Source organism: Cebus imitator, unplaced genomic scaffold, assembly GCF_001604975.1.
Source record: "Cebus imitator isolate Cc_AM_T3 unplaced genomic scaffold, Cebus_imitator-1.0 Scaffold565, whole genome shotgun sequence".
NCBI lineage: Eukaryota > Metazoa > Chordata > Mammalia > Primates > Cebidae > Cebus > Cebus imitator.
In genome coordinates, this window is record NW_016107880.1 from 280,309 (window position 1) to 297,305 (window position 16,997).

A 16,997-nucleotide genomic window follows, 5' to 3' on the forward strand; every position below is an offset into this window, starting at 1 on the left:
AATGCACTGATGTATTCTGCATGTATGATCCCTAGATTTGTACACCATTATATAATTCTCAATGACTGTGTGCCCTTTAGGCCATACAGAATAAATACATGTTCCAAGAAGTTTTAAATGTTATTTATTGTGAAAAAAATAAAAATAAAACAAATCTAAAGTGCATCAAATAGAGGCTCCAGCGAATTCCCTGAGAATTGAGATAATGTATATCATTGGGCAATCATCAGCACAAATAGGTTTGCATGTTCTTGGAGATTTCTGTAAAGTAAACACATGATGGACCAGCACCGAAATCCCCCAGGCCAGCTTTCCCTGGCTCTCCCTACTCTGCTCTTGGAGTCTGCCCTGCAGCTCCTGACTTTTCAGGACTCCATTTAGAGCAGGGAGCTTAATTTTGTTGACAGGGACAGAGTGATAGCAGTGTTCCTGTTTCAGGGTCTTATTTTCACAGATGTTTCAGTGATCAGCCTACCGTTTCATATTCTTTTTCTCAATACATTGTTTCATCTATACCAGCACCACGCTACAGCATCGCCATCACCACTGTCACTGCTACCACCATCACCACCACTACCATCACCACCATCACAGCCACCACTGTCACCATCACTATATCACAGCTACCACCATCACAGCCACCACTGTCACCATCACTATAATCACAACCATCGCCATCACAACCACCACTCCCACCTCTATCACCATCACTACAATCACAGCCATCGCCATCACGACCACCACTGCCACCACTGTCACCATCACTACAATCACAGCCATCGCCATCACGACCACCACTGCCACCGCTGTCACCATCACTACAATCACAGCCACCACTATCACAATCACCACTGCCACCGCTGTCACCATCACTACAATCACAGCCATCACCATCACGACCACCACTGCCACCACTGTCACCATCACTATCACCACAATCACCACAACCACCATCACAACTACCACCATTGCCACTGTCATCATCAGTATCACCACAATCACCACAACCATCAAGACTACCACCACCACCACTGTCATCACTAACACCACAATCACCACAACCACCAACACAACCACCACTGCCACTGTCACCATCAATATTACCATAATCACCACCACCACCATCACTATCACAGTGTTCACTGCCACTCTGTCACTATCACCCCACCACCATCATGATCATCACCACCACCATAACCATCATTATCACATCACCACCACCATCACATCACCACTGCCACTACTGTTACCATCACTGCCACCACCATCCCCATCATCACTACCACGACCATCACCACCACCACCACCATTAGTATCACTTCCATCACTACTGTCCTATCACTACGACCACCATCACTACCAACACCATCACCACCACCACCACCATCACCATCATCACCACCATCACCACTGCTACCACCATCACCGTCACCATCATCACCATCACTCCCATCATTATCACCAACACACCAACATCACCACTGTGGTCACCACCACCATCAGTGACATTCTCACCTTGATGATCACAGTGTCTTCCAAAGTAGCCTCTCTGCTTCTAGCTTCTCATTCTCTCCAATCTTTCCTATGTTTTTTTGGCCAGATTAATTATCCTACATCAAAGTTAGATTCATATCCCTTATATCCCTTGCTTGTTTAAAAGCTGAAGTTTTTTTTTAAAATTGAGGCAGAGTCTTGCTCTGTCATCCAGGCTGGAGTGCAGTGATGTGATCTCGGTTCACTGCAACCTCCACCTCCCGGGTTCAAGTGATCCTCTTGCTTCAGCCTCCCGAGTAGCTGGGATCACAGGTGTCTGCCACCATGCTGGGCTAACTTTTGTATTTTTAGTAGATACAGGGTTTCCCCATGTTGGCCAGGCTGATCTCAAACTCCTGACCTCAAGTGAATTTCCAAGGACCCCCTTCATTGTGCTTTATCCACCTGCAGAGGGCCCCACCTCTCGGCAGACCATTGATATTGGGGGCTTACTGCAGCCAAACACACAGCATGCTCTTTGCAGCACTTGACTGCACCTCCTGTCTGATCCATCAATGATCTACTGGGTGAGCGACTGCCTCCCCACATCACGCCCTCTCAGTTCTCACTAACCTTCCTGCCGCTAATGGCTCCTGACCACCGCTGCCCTGATGGCCCTCACCTGGCTGATGGTGCTCATGGCTCGCATGTAGCTCTCATTCCTGGAGCGGAACTTTGGTGATGTGAGCAAGCCTGCAGGGTCGAGGCTGTCCAGGCTCCGGTTGATGGAGACTTCACTCACTGCCCTCAGGTAACTATGACTCCGGATCTGGAGTTTGGGTGAGTGTTCATTGGAGATTCTGGAAGGGAACAATGGAAGAGGTGCATTTAGTCACATTCCAAAATGCAGGAAGCAATATGATGTGGCACCACTATCATGTATGTGGCAAACTGGGACAAATGACATAGATACCCTTCTATGATTGCTAAACTCCCCCACAGCGTCTCAGAAGGAAGAACTTTTGACAGGAAATATTCATTGGAGAGCAATTAACATTCTCTTCAATCATGAACTAATTGCTTCATTCACATATTCCTAGCCATCCTAGGAAGCAGATAATAGCAGCGATTGTCCTGCCCTGGCATTCTGACTTGTGTAATTTGTAACGCTTTTCTTTGTACCTATTTCCTTCCTATGGCCATCTTTCTGTTTTTGGACTGCTTAGTAACAGTAAGTGGGTATATACCTATACCTATAGTTTTATCTATCAATTTATCAATCTTCTTTTCTTCCCCTTCCTCCCTTCCTTCCTTCCTTCCTCCCTTCCTTCCTTCCTTCTTTCCTTCCTTCCTTCTTTCCTTCCTTCCTTCCTTCTTTCCTTCCTTCCTTCCTTCCATCCTTCCTTCCTTCCTTCCTTCCTTCCCAGCTTTAACTCTCTAATATAGTTGAGATCGAACTTGGTGAACAGAACCTACACCTTAGCCACTAAAAAGGCATACCTCTCAATCTTTATAAGTAAAGACAAGTCACTACACACTTTGTACTCTTTGGATTTATTCCAAGATGCATTGCAAAATTATAAAAGTAGAAAATGCTAATTGCAAATAGCCAAGCTATACAGATATGCATGAAGTGGAAGGTAGGTTCCTCTGTCTCCCCTTGTTCCTGTCTGTAGAATTCCATACAACTAGAAGAACTACTCATAGAAGAACTACTTCATAGAAGTTTGGAGTATATTCTTCCTCAGTCTTTCTATTCATATATAATCAATTTAATGTTATTTTATTTATTTATTGAAACAGAGTCTTGCTTTGACTTCCAGGCTGGAGTGCAGAAGTACGATCTTGGTTCACTGCAGTCTCCACCTCCTGGGTTCAAGCAATTCTCGTGCCTCAGCCCCTAAATAGCTGAGACAACAGGCACACACCACCATGCCCGGCTAATTTCTGTACTTTTTGTAGAGACGGAGTTTTGCTATGTTGGTCAGGCTGGTCTTGAACTCCTGGCCTCAAGTGACCTGCCTGCCTTGGCCTCCCAAACTGTTGGGATTATAGGCAGGAGCCATTGTGCCTGGCTAATGTCATTTATTTTAAAAGTTTGTTTTCACATGGGATTAGTGCGATTTTTCTTTCTGTATTAGATTTCTTTAACTTTGGCTGTAACATTGTTCATAATTACATAAATTAAAGTTGATAGGGAAAAAGATGTATGCCCCCATAGCTGCTATTATTTATCATCCTAGCTGGTGAAATTAGAAAATTTAAAAAAATAAGTAATATAAACATTGTAAAGAAAAAGGTAAGTTTTGAGTATTTACAGATAATTCAATCAATTATCTGTAAGATAAGAGAAAATCAACTGAAAAACCATGAGAACTAATACGGAAAATCCTCAAGGTAGTTACACACAAGGTAACAATACATAAATTAACTTCCATGTAACATCAGATAAAATCTTAATGAAAAAATTCCCTTTAAAATGACAAAACATAAAATATGCAGAAATTACAAAAAAGAAATGCACCAGAATTTTATGAAGAAAATGATAAAATTTATGAAAAGCAATAAATAAGTGCTAAATGAATGCAAAAAAAGCCCCACAATTTTCCTGTAAAAAACTTGAATTTTCCCTAAATTTATCTATAAATTTGATGTAATTGCAACAAAAATCTCCATATAAATTATAACTTTTTTCTATTTTTGAGATGGAGTCTCACTCTGTCACCCAGGTTGGAGTGTAGTGGTGTGATCTTGGCTCACTGCAACCTCCACCTCCTGGGTTCAAGCGATTCTCCTGCCTCAGCCTCCTGAGTAGCTAGGACTACAGGCTCACGCCACCATGACCGATAATTTCTGTATTTTTAGTGAGATTGGGTTTCACCATGTTGGTCAGGCTGGTCTCAAACTCCTGATCTCAAGTGATCTGTCCACCTTGGCTTCCCAAAGTGTTGGGATTACAGGCATAAGCCACTGCCCCATAAATCTCCATAGAAATTTTATTCAAATGTAACCAACTCATTTTAAAAGTTTATATGAGGTTCAGAGCAGCATTATTTACAAAAAACAAAAGGTGGCAGCAACCCAAATGTCTGTCTAATGCTGAATGGATCAAATGTGGTAAATGAACTATTTGGCTCAAAAAGGAATGAAGTATGGATACATGCTGCAACATAGATGAACTTTGAGAACATCATGCTAAGTGAAAGAAGCCACATATTCTGAAAGACCATATATTAAATGATTCTACTACATGAAATGTCCAGAATAGGCAAATCTCTAAAGATAGAAAGTAGATTAGTGGTTGACTAGAGCTAGAGCCGGGTGGGGAAGGGATAGGAAGATGGTGGCATTAGGAAGTGATATTTAAAGGGCATGGAGTTTCTTTTTGTGCTGATAAAAAGGCTCTAAAATTAGTTATAGTGTTGGTTGCACGACTCTGTGAAATACCAAAATCATTAAAATGTACACTTGAAAAAGGTGAATTATATGGTATGTGTATTATATTTCAACAAAGCTGTTGTAAAAAAATTATATGAGTCCAGGCTGGGCGTGGTGGCTCACGCCTGTAATCTCAGCACTTTGGGAGGCTAAGGTGGGTGGATCACCTGCAATTGGGAGTTTGAGACCAGCATGGCCAACATGGTGAAACCCCATCTCTACTAAAAATACAAAAATTAGCCGGGCATGGTGGCACATGCCTATAATCGTAGCTATTCAGGAGACTGAGGCAAAAAAATCACTTGAACCCGGGAAGCAGAGGTTGCGGTGAGCCGAGATCGCACCATTGCACTCCAGCCTGGGCAACAAGAGCGAAGCTTGGTCCTTAAAAAAAAAAAAAATCACGTGAATCCTCAAAATAATCAGATTTCCTTATGAAGGGAGTTTAGAAGGTAGACTAAACTGGGCAACACTAGAGAAAGAAAGCCAGTCAAAGAAAGGTGGTTGCAATGTTGCTAAAATCTAAACAAGGGAAAAGGGCTCAGTTAAGTGTTAACGGTGGTGGAGAGGAACAGATAGATTTGAGAATCCACATGAAAACTAAATGTGGATGATAAGTAAGGAGGTCTAAAGGGTCTGAGAACACCAGAAAATAAAAAAAATTAAAAACAAGGGGAGGAATGCCCTTTATCAGATCTCAGCTATACTCTGTTTTTAATTTTTTATTTATTTTTTTGAGATGGAGTCTTGCTTTATAGCCCAGGCTGGAGTGCAGTAGTGTGCTCACTGCAACCTCTGCCTCCCGGGTTCAAGAGATTCTCGTACCTCAGCCTCCCGAGCAGCTGGGATTACAGGCACATGCCACCAAGCTGGGCTAATTTTTGTATTTTTGTGTAGAAGGGGTTTCACCATGTTGGCCAGGCTGGTCTCGAACTTCTGACCTCAAGTGATCCACCGACACTGGCCTCTCCAAGCGCTGGGATTACAGGTATGTACCACCACACCTGGCTAATTTTTGTATTTTTAGTGGAGACAGGGTTTCATCATGCTGGCTAGGCTGGTCTCGAACTCCTGACCTCAAGCGATCCGCCTATCTCAGCCTCCCAAAGCTGGGATTACAGGCATGAGCCACCACACCTGACCTCAGCTATATTTTATAGCTGCAATGATGTAAAAGGGTTGTGTTAGTAAAGCAACTGACAAATCAGTAGAATAAAATAAGGACTCCAGAAACAGAACTAAGTATATATTTGAATATAATATATTGCAAAAGTGGCAATTGGAATAGGCAAGGAAAAAATCAAGTGTTTAAAAGTGGAGTTAGACCCTTTGTGCATCCACTTGGGGAAAAATGAGTTCCTACTAAGCATATAGATTAAAAATGATAATATTTTAAAAACAAAATTCTCCAATATAGAAGATTATATTTTATAATCTCAATTTCTATGCTTAAACAATTTAAAGAGAAATTTATCAACGTTTTATGGAAAAAAAAAAAACCTATAAAGCCTTACGGAAGTCAATAAAGAAGGGCTAAAGAAATGCAAAGGAATGTGGTAGAGAAAGCCTTTAGAAGCATCATGGTAAACTTAGATACCATAAAGAAAAAGGTGAATGAATGGAAGTGCATAAAAATGTAAAACTTTTGTTTAGCCAAAGATGCTGTCAGCAATGTTAAGAAAAACAGTCACTGAGTATGAGAACATATTTGCAACACTATGTAGCAAAAAGTGATCACACATATACTATTTAAATTAATAAATGAATAAAGAATAATGCAACCAACACAATAAAAAATGGTCAAAATCTACAAAGAAGGAATCATAAGAAAACAAATATATCGATTCACATGAAAGTAAATTTATATATCACCCAGCATGTGACAAACTGCTTGATCTTCCTAGTAATTAGAAAACTGTTGATTTAAAAAAACATACATTTACACATTACACCCATCTCCATGGCCTCAAATTGTAAAGATATTCCCTACATTCTAAGTGTCCTCTTGGTAGCAATATATATGATTTCATCTATTCTTAAAGCTTGTATTTTATATTATATACTTATCATTATAATAGCCAAAACTACTTATTTATAATAGCCAAAAAATTCTTAATAATACTAGCCAAATTTACTTATATGTAACAGCAAAAAAAATATTCTTAATAATACTAAACCCTGAGAATGTGATAAGCAACCACTTTTTGCAGTTGCACTAAGGGAGGAAACAAATTAAGACAGATCTAGAATATAATCTCAAAGGTAAATCTTGTGTCGCATTTTACTGTTACAAAAGATAAACTAGGCCAGGGACAGTGTGGCTCACACCTATAATCCTAGCATTTTGGGAGGCCTAGGTGGAAGGATCCCTTGAGTCCAGACCAGCCTGGACAACATAGTGAGACTCTGTCTCTATTTTTTATAAAAAAGCAAAAGAAAAAAAAGCTGTTTTAGAAATGTGCCCTATGGATCCTTCAGGTAGTGGTCAAACATGAAAACATCTTCGCCAGGTCAAGGTAATATTTTTCATGTATTATGTGCTATTACGCTGATTCTGACTGTTGCGACTGTGTCTCTTTATAATACCAATGCCAAAAATTTAAACCAACCAACAAACAGAAAAATTCATTTTCCTTTTAACATCTTTTATTTTTTTTTATTTTTTTTTTTTAAGAAAAAGAGAGCCGTAGCTGGAAGCATTTATAACCTAAAGCTCACTTCTCCTTAGAACTTGCGTGTTAGATGACAAATGTGTTTCTTTGGCTATTTTGCAACCTGACCCAGAGCAATGATACTGCCAGCATAAATGATGATGCTATTCCAAACGTCATCAGGGCAGCGACGGGAGTGGCTGTTTCATAAATGGTGTGTATTCAAAGAAGACGTGAAAGTCCGGTGTTTTGAAAAATGAGTGTCTGCTGGCTGAGATGGGGAAAATCATCGCAACCATCATTCACCCTGGCCACTCATTATTTAATAAGGCATAATTCCAAAATTTCAAAGTGAAACATCATTCAGAAAGAATTGAATAGTTCTTCTGTGGTGACTCATTCCTGATAAAACAATACATACATTCATAACACAAAATATAAGGAAATGAACTATTTCATCTTGTCCACTTACAGAGCAGAGCCCACTGCTATCAATATAAAGGTTACTGTATGCCCATGTGCTCCCGATGCAGAAACGCTCATTAAAGAAACACGAAAATAGTGCATCCATGATTTTATCTTCACCTCAAAAGAAAGTTGATCTGCTCAGAAGAGAGTGTGCATATTCAGAAATGTTAACTCTTTCATGTTAGATTAACTCTTTTCAACGTTGGTCTAAAGAAATGACACTGTTCTTTTTCCACCCTTCTCCCTAAATTACGTATGCTAAGTTAACTTTTCCTAGCTTATCAGAACTAAAGTGAGATTTTGATTCTGTTGGGCTGGTAGGTCCCATTCATTATTATGTCTTTAAAGGGCAACAAGTGACCGGAGGTTCTTAGGTGACAGTGAGCCAACCACACAAACAAGCTTGACCCTTTGTATCAGGAAGGCTGCCCTGCAAGGAAGAGCATGTGCAGTAATCATCAGACCAAAAGATTTAAACCAATGTCTCAGAAGACAAAATGATTAACTTTGTAACATATACTGAAAATACGTTCAGATGGTTGGGATGTTTTTTTCCCCAAAGAAGGAAATGCTTCCAGGTCACTGAGTCTAATGTGAGAATCTTTGGAGGTGATGGACCATCTTATGGAGCCATCTGCATCCCAATTTTTGTTAATTTTCACTTTGTCTTGTCTCTGACTTACAAAAGTACTGGAATATAAGGCTCTTCCATAGGACCCAGAGGAAACATTTTGTGGCCTCAGGAGGTAAATGTAGCTTTATTCTATTTAAAAAATGAAAGTATTTGGCCTTGGTCATGACACTTTTATCAGATACACTCACAAACATTAATGACTTAAACTGAGAGGCTTTGATCCCTTAGGCTTTGGTGTGGAAAATGGTACTTATGAGGTGACACTTCTCTGTTTAACTAGTTTCAGGGAATCAAACACAGGGCATTTTACTAGCCAATCGGCTTTGGTAAAATGAAGCCTTTTTTTTTCAGTAACCTTACCTATAATGGCTTTATAATCCTTATAGAAGTGTAACTTTCATTGAAGTTGTTTACTTTTGGCAGTTGCCTCTTATTTCTACTTTTTAGTAATACCCGACATTTGTTACCATTTATCCAATGCCTGGCTATTGTTAAAGCTACCCTATAAAGAAACCATGATTTCAAGAGATTACACAGTGTTGAAGGTAATTCCAACGGAACCTTTGCCTCTTAACTTCCACATTCCTATTCTGTTCCCAGCTGCCCCTCTTCTTCTTCCTCCTCTTCCTCCTCCTTCTCTTCCTCCATTTTTTTTTTTTTTTTTGAGACAGAGTCTCACTCTGTTGCCCGGGCTGGAGTGCAGTGGTGTGATCTCTGCTCACTGCAACCTCTGCTTCCTGGGTTCAAGTGATTCTCCTGCCTCAGCCTCCTGAGTAGCAGGGATTACAGGCGCCCACCACCACACCCGGCTAATTTTTTTGTATTTTTGGTAGAGATGGGGTTTCACCATGTTGGTCAGGCTGGTCTCGAACTCCTGACCTCAGGTGATCTGCCTGCCTCAGTCTCCCAAAGTGCTGGGAGCACAGGCGTGAGCCACCGCGCCTGGTCAACATCTCCTTTTATTTCTTGGGGAATCCAGCCTGGATTCTCACTTGGGTTCCTCTTCCTCTAACTTCCCCTTACATGCTTTTATTCCCTAATACTTTAAAATTGTTTATATTCTGTTTTTATTGAACATTCTGTTTATAGATAATCTCATCCTCTTAGTGGTTTTTATTACCAACTTTATGCTAATCACTCCCAAATCTATTTGTAGCCTAGAGATCTCCTAAACTTCAAAACTGAAGTTTTAAATAACTACTATGCGTTTCTATCCAGATGTTCCACAAGTACCAAAATATTGTCATGAACCCCAAATGAACACATATCTTTCTCCTCACATTTCCTTATTTTTTTTTAATCCACACTGAGATGAATGACACTGAAATCTACCCAGTCAACCAAACTAGACATCCAGAAATTTATCCTGTCTCTTTTCTTTAACTGTCCAAATCCAGTTGATCATCATATTTTCTTGTTTCTACTTCCTATATACATTTAAATTTGGTTTCCTCTTTCTCTGTTTCCAACTTTTTGGGTTCAGGGGGTACATGTGCAAGTTTACTACATGAGTATATTGTGTATGATACTGAGGTTTGGGGAACAACTGATTCATCACCCAGGTAGTGAGCATAGTATCCAAGAGTTAGTCTTTTGACCCTTGTCCCCCTCCCTCCATCCCCTCTCTAGCAGTCCCCAGAGTCTGTTGTTGCCATCTTTATGACTGTGTGTACCCACTGTTTAGCTCCCATTTATAAGTGAGAACACGTGGCATTTGGTTTCAGTTTGCTTCAGATAATGGCTTCCAGCTGCATCCATGTTGCTGCAAAGAACATGATTTCGTTCTTTGTTTTGGCTGTGTAGCATTCCACAGTGTGTATGCACCACATTTTCTTTATCCAATCTGCTGCTGATGGGCACCTAGGTTGATTCCGTGTCTTTGCTGTTGTGAACAGTGTTGCGATAACCATACATGTGCATGTGTCCTTTTGGTAGAAAGATTTATTTTCCTTTGGATATATGGCTGGTAGTGGGATTGCTGGGGCAAATGGTAGTCCCATATTCAGTTCTTTCCTCTTTCTGTTTCAGCACTTCTTGCTCTACTGCTTCCTCAGTCCAGGCTTCACCTTCATTCTCCTAACCATGCTCCTATCACTGGTCCTGCACTCTTACCTTAAATGTATCTTTCTTGTCTTGCGAGTTACTTCGACACTCTTTTAGGTAGGCTCCTTTGGTGAGTCCTCTTAACCACAGGAGAAACTCTTTTTTTTTTCTTTTCTTTTTTTGAGACGGAGTCTTGCTCTGTTGCCAGGCTGGAGTGCAGTGGTGCGATCTCGGCTCACTGCAGCTTCTGCCTCCTAGGTTCAAGCGATTCTTCTGCCTCAGCCTCCCGAGTAGCAGGGATTACAGGCGTGCACCACCACGCCCACCTAATTTTTGTATTTTTAGTAGAGACGGGGTTTTACCATGTTGGCCAGGATGGTCTCGATCTCCTGACCTCGTGATCTGCCCACTTGGGCCTCCCAAACTGCTGGGATTACAGGCGTGAGCCATGGCAGCTGGTCGAGAAACTCTAAATTCTTTATCTGCCTTTCCAGTCGCCTCGCTTGCTGTTTCTCCACGTGTTCATGCATGCCCTCGCACGCTTCATCTTTGCACACGCTGTTTCTATGGCTTGGAATGCTCTCCTTCCTCCGTTTTCCACCCATCAAATTCTTCAACTCATTTTAGCAGGTCACTGGGTGTCAGAACCTCTATTTAGGTCATTTCCCTTCAGAAAGCCTCCTGTGTTCTTCCCAGACTGAAGTCCTCCATCTATATCCCTATAGTGGCTTTTATACTTCTCCATTACACACTTCCCCATTGTTGTAATTATCAATATCTGGTTACATGTTTGTGTACTCTTCCGATTTTTGAGCTCTTAGAAGCCAAATCAATATTTCATTCATTTTTGTTACATAGTGGTATACTGGCACTTAAATGTTTTCCTTTAATTAACACTAATAACCCCTAACACTTGAGTGCTTCCTTTATGCCAGTCACTGTCTTTAAATAATCTTATGAAATGGATGAGTAAATAAAAAATGAGGAGGGTAACTCAGTTGATCATTATCCTAGACCTAAAATACTTTGCTGTAAAAAAATTTTGTTTTCTTTCTTTTTGAGTCAGGTCTCACTCGGTTGCCAAGGTAAAGTGCAGTGGTGTAATCACAGCTCACTGAGGCCTCGAATTCCTGGGCTCAAGCAATCTTCCCACTTCAGTTTCTCAACTAGCCAGGACCACGGGTGTGTGCCACTACACATGGCTAATAAAAATTTTTTTTTGTAGAGAGGGAGTCTTGTTATGTTGCCCTGGTTGGTCTCAAACTCCTGGGCTCAAGTGATCCTCCTGCTTCAGTCTTCAAAAGTGCTGGAGTTACAGGAATGGGCCATTGTGTCAGGCAAAATTTTATTTTTTAATTTATAAAGCCCTCGTAAAGCTTTTTCTTTTCTTTTCCCTCTCTCCCTCCCACCCTTCCTTCCTTCCTTTCCTTCTTTCCTTCCTTCCTTCCTTTCCTTCTTCCTTCCTTTCTTTTTTTTTTTTTGACGGAGTCTTACTCTATCACCCAGGCTGGATTGCAGTGGCGCGATCTCTGCTCACTGCAACCTCTGCTGTCCAAGTTCAAGTGATTCTCCTACCTCAGCCTCACACGTAGCTGGGATTACACGCATGCGCCACCACGCCTAGCTAATCTTTGTAAATTTATTGGAGATGGGGTTTCATCATGTTGGCCAGGCTGGTCTTGAGCTCCTGACTTCAAGTGATCTGGGTGCCTCAGCCTTCCAAAGAGCTGGGATTACAGGTGTGAGCCACTATGCCCAGTTTATAAAGCTTTATTGTGATATAACTTATATATAGAAAGAAGTCACCCTTTTAAAGTGTGTACTTCAGTGGTTTTTAGTATATTCACAGAATTATGTAACCATAATTAATATTGAATTTTAGAACATTTTCATCATCCCTCCTCCAATCTTATGCCCATTATAGTCACTCTCCATTCTTCCCTAGCCCAAATCCCTGGCCAACTGCTCAACTACCTCTTGTCTCTATGCCTTGGCTTGTTCTGGACACTTCATGTATATGGAATCATACAATCTATCGCCTTTTGCATCTGACTTCTTTAACTTAGCATGACATATTTTTTTTTCTCATTCTTTCTTTCTTCCTTTTTTTTGAGATGGGTTCTCACTCTGCTGCCCAGGCTGGATGCAGTGGCATGATCACAGCTCACTGTGGCTTCCAACTCCTGGACTTAGGCAATCCTTCTGCCTAAGCTTCCATGTAGTTGGGACTACATGTAGGTGCAAGCCACTGCACCCAGCTCTAGCATGATGTTTTTAAGGTTCATCCATGTTGTGGCATGTATCAGTACTTCATTCCTTTGTATAGCTGGATAATACTGCACTGTATGAATATATACCACAATCTGTCCATTCATCAGTTGATGGACAGTTAGCTTGTTTTTATTTTTTGGTCATTACGAATAATGTTGTAATAAACAATCATGTACAAGTTTTTGTGTTAGCACATAAAAATTTTATAGGAAAACATTATCTGAGATAAATGAGCAAGACATTTTACATAGGGAGCGGGACTTCCAGAATGACAGAGAGGGATTAGGTTAACATATTGGCAAAACTATTAAAATCAACCATTCCTGAACTAGGTAACCCAAGGCAGAGAACAAACTAACTCATTTATCCAAGAAAAACTACCGGTTTTAGGTAAAAACAATGGAGTCTTTGGAGTTTAACTTGGAGATATGCCCATTCCCCTGTTCCCAAGCTCTGGTACACTAGCTGTGAACAGATGGCAGCCTTGCAGCCAACAGAGGGGATGCACCCTTTTGCAGCTCTGTTGAACCCACCATCTCCAGTGAACAGTTAATATTTTTACTGGTCTCACAGCTCCCTACAAAAGCCTGGATCCCAGGGCATTGGTACTATTTGATCTGACTGCAAGCTCTGTTCTGTGGAAAAGCCCCATCCACAGGCTGTTATTGAAAACAACAGCCTGAAATGGTTAACACTAGCTATTTAAGGCTGCAATTTCACTTGGGGCATACAAGAACTTGGCCCAAAATTTCAAAGAAAGACCAAGGGAACTTAAACATTTTTGATATATTGTTGAGAATCTTGAAGACGCTGTGCATGTATGTTAATGTATGCATGTCCAGGAAAGACCTGGAAAAGGAGAGGGGCTCAATTGCTCACCTGTGGCTGACCCTGTGATCCTGTATAAGCAGGAAGTAAATGTTAAGGCTGATTTTTAAGCTGCCTGAAATTTGGAAGTATGACTTCACATACAGTTTCCCTTGGCAAAGGTGGAAGACTTGTTGGCTTACATATGTATTTAAGGACATATTCTGACCAATCATTGGCTGATCACTTAACTGTGCTGATTTCACAGTGAACCCAAGGAAGCCAGGCTTAAAAATACAGTTGTCCTTCAGAATCTGTAGGGGATTGGTTCCAGGGCTCCGTGCAAATACCAAAACCTGGAGATGCTCAAGTCCCTCACATAAATGGCATACTATTTGCAAATAATCTATGCACATCCTCTCATCCATTTTATTTATTTATTTTTGAGACAGGGTCTCACTCCCGTCATCCAGGCTAGAGTGCAGTGGCACCATCATGGCTCACTGCAGCCTTAGCCTCCTAGGCTCAGGCGATTTTCCCACCTCAGCTTCCTGAGTAGCTGGGACTACAGGCACATGCCACCATACCCTGCTAATTTGTTTGTATTTTTAGTACAGATGAGGTTTTACCATGTTGCCCAGGCTGGCCTTGAACTCTTGGGCTCAAGCAATCTGCCTGCCTCTGCCTCCCAAAGTGCTGAAATTACAGGCACAAGTCACCATACTCAGCCTCCCATATACTTTAAATCATCTCTAGATTACTTATAATACTGAACACAGTTGACCCTTGAACAACACAGGTTTGAACTGGTTGGGTCCACTTGAGCACTGATTTTTTCCAATAAACGTATTGAAATATATTTTGAAGATTTGCAACAATTTGGAAAAAGTTGCAGACAAACTGTGGTCTAGAAATATTTTAAAAAATTAAGAAGAATTAGGTATGCCATGAATGCATAAAGCATATGTAGACTAGTTTATTTTATAACTTACTACCATAAAATATGTATAAATCTATTATAAAAAGTTAAAATTTATCAAAACATATGCACATGAAATTTATAGACCATGCATGGCACCATTTGCAGTGGAGAGAAATGTAGACAAATGTAAAGATGCAGTATTAAATTATAACTGCATATAATTAACTGTAGTACATATCATACCACTATAATAATATTGATTTGAACTAGATTAAGATAAGGTACATATTGTAATCTCTGGAGTAACCACTATGAAAATAATTTAAAAATATTTAGTAAAGAAAACCAAAGGCATTTTTCACTAGAAAAAATATATATAACACAAAAGAAAGCAATAATGGAGGAACAGAGGCAACGAAGAGACAGAGACATATAGAAAACAAATAGCAAAATAGCAAATCTAAATCCTTGCCATAGAAATAATTATATTAAACGCAAATGGATTAAATATCCCAATCAAAAGGCAGAGATTGTCAGACTGGATAAAAAACAGAATCCAGGTGCAGCAGACCACCATAGCACATGTATACCTATGTAACAAACCTGTACATTCTGCACATGTACCCCAGAACTTAAAGTATAATAATAAAAACAAAGCAAAACAAACAAACCAAACCAAACACAGAATCCATCTTTATGCAGTCTGTCAGAGGCTTTCAATTCAAAAACACAAATAGGTTGAAAGTAAAAGGCTTGCAAAAATATGGCATGAAAAACAACAACAATGAAAACCATCAATCAAACAAACAAAAAAACCCAAAGAGAACTATACTAATATCGGACCAAATACACTTTAGGACTAAAAACAAAGTTAATAGAGATACAAGGGGCATCTTATAACAACAAAAGTCTAAGTATACCAGGAAAAATGTTACAATTTACATGATGACCAAGTCAGACATATTTCTGGAAGGCTATGTTGGTTTAGTATCTGAAAATCAATTAATGTAATATACCATACTAATGAAACAAAGAACAAAACCCACAAGATCATCTCACATAGTAGATAACACTTTTGATAAAACCCAACAGCCATTCATGATAAAGACTGAAAAAACTTGAAATAGCAGAGAACTTCTTTAATTTCACGAAGGGCATCTACTAAAGATATTTGGGGAATATCACACTTGATGGATGACTGAAGGCTTTTTCTATAAGACTGAGAGCAAGGCAAGGATAACTGTTCTTTCATTTCATTTCAGCATCGTTATTGGAGTTTCTAGCCAGTACAGTCAAGAAACACAAACAAAAATTTTACACAAGTAAATATCCAATGTATTCAAACCTGACCAGTGAAATGTGGAAACTGGACAATAAGTCTGGGCTTTGTCATTAGCTATTTGAAGGACTCTGAAAAAAATGACTTTAAATTCTTGGGATTCAGTTTTCTAATCTGTAAAATGAGAGAGCTCAAAATTTCTATGAAGCTATAATAATGGCAGCTTCAGTTTACAGTGATTTTCTTGATGATATTGATCATTTTTGGCCAAAAATATTTGCAGACTGTAGTAGGGTTGCAGATGCCCGACTTTCCTTCCTTTCTTCCAGATATTTACATTGCCAGCCACAGAGTCCTTTTCCAAATTGTACACCTTTTGCAACAACACAGCATTCCTTAAACATTAATTTTCCTTCTGTTTCTTAGAAGTGTAACGTCATAAAGGGGTTCATTTCACCAACCAATCTGCACCATCCAAAGAGCTCAATTTATACACAGGGACAACTTCTAAAGTTTAAGATACAAATAAGAGAACCAAACTCCTATGACCCCTTCTGTATTCTGGTTCTTCCTCCATAAAGGCTTGACATGGGGCATAAACGTCAGCATTATTTCTGGGAGAATTGCTGTTGTCAAGAGCTATAGACTTTGCTATTTCCTAGAAGCTCAGGGTTCTGGATAGAGTGGAAGGAAGTTGAGAAAATAATCTTGGGAATTTAGCTGATGCTGCAGCTTATTATTTGCCCCATCAAAATAAAAAAAAAAAAAAAAAAAAAAAAAGAAAAAAGCCAAAAAACAAAACCTGACGTGGTTGGGGATTTCTGAATGTTCAACTGGAGAAAATGTTCAAAAGCCACAGGCTTACTATGCTCAAAGCCCTATGCTAGAAGCTGGGATAACCCATTTTAGTTAAGAAGTTGGCCTTATCCCAAATGAAGGTGTTGTCCTTTCCATAGTAATTCATCAGATGTAGAAATTAGCAACATAAAATGCAATTCTTTCAGTGTGCCG

The 16,997-nt window shown here is 39.9% G+C and overlaps 1 protein-coding gene across 14 annotated transcripts in view; it reads right to left on the reverse strand.

The window, feature by feature from the left end:
• Positions 1 to 16,997, reverse strand: part of DLGAP1 (DLG associated protein 1) — a 980,899-nt gene that overhangs the window by 240,777 nt on the left and 723,125 nt on the right. For all 14 annotated transcript variants that reach the window (XM_037734016.1, XM_037734015.1, XM_037734014.1 and 11 more), the window contains one exon: positions 2,156 to 2,333. In XM_037734016.1, the coding sequence (XP_037589944.1) occupies positions 2,156 to 2,333 (178 nt within the window). The remainder of the gene's footprint in view (positions 1 to 2,155; positions 2,334 to 16,997) is intronic.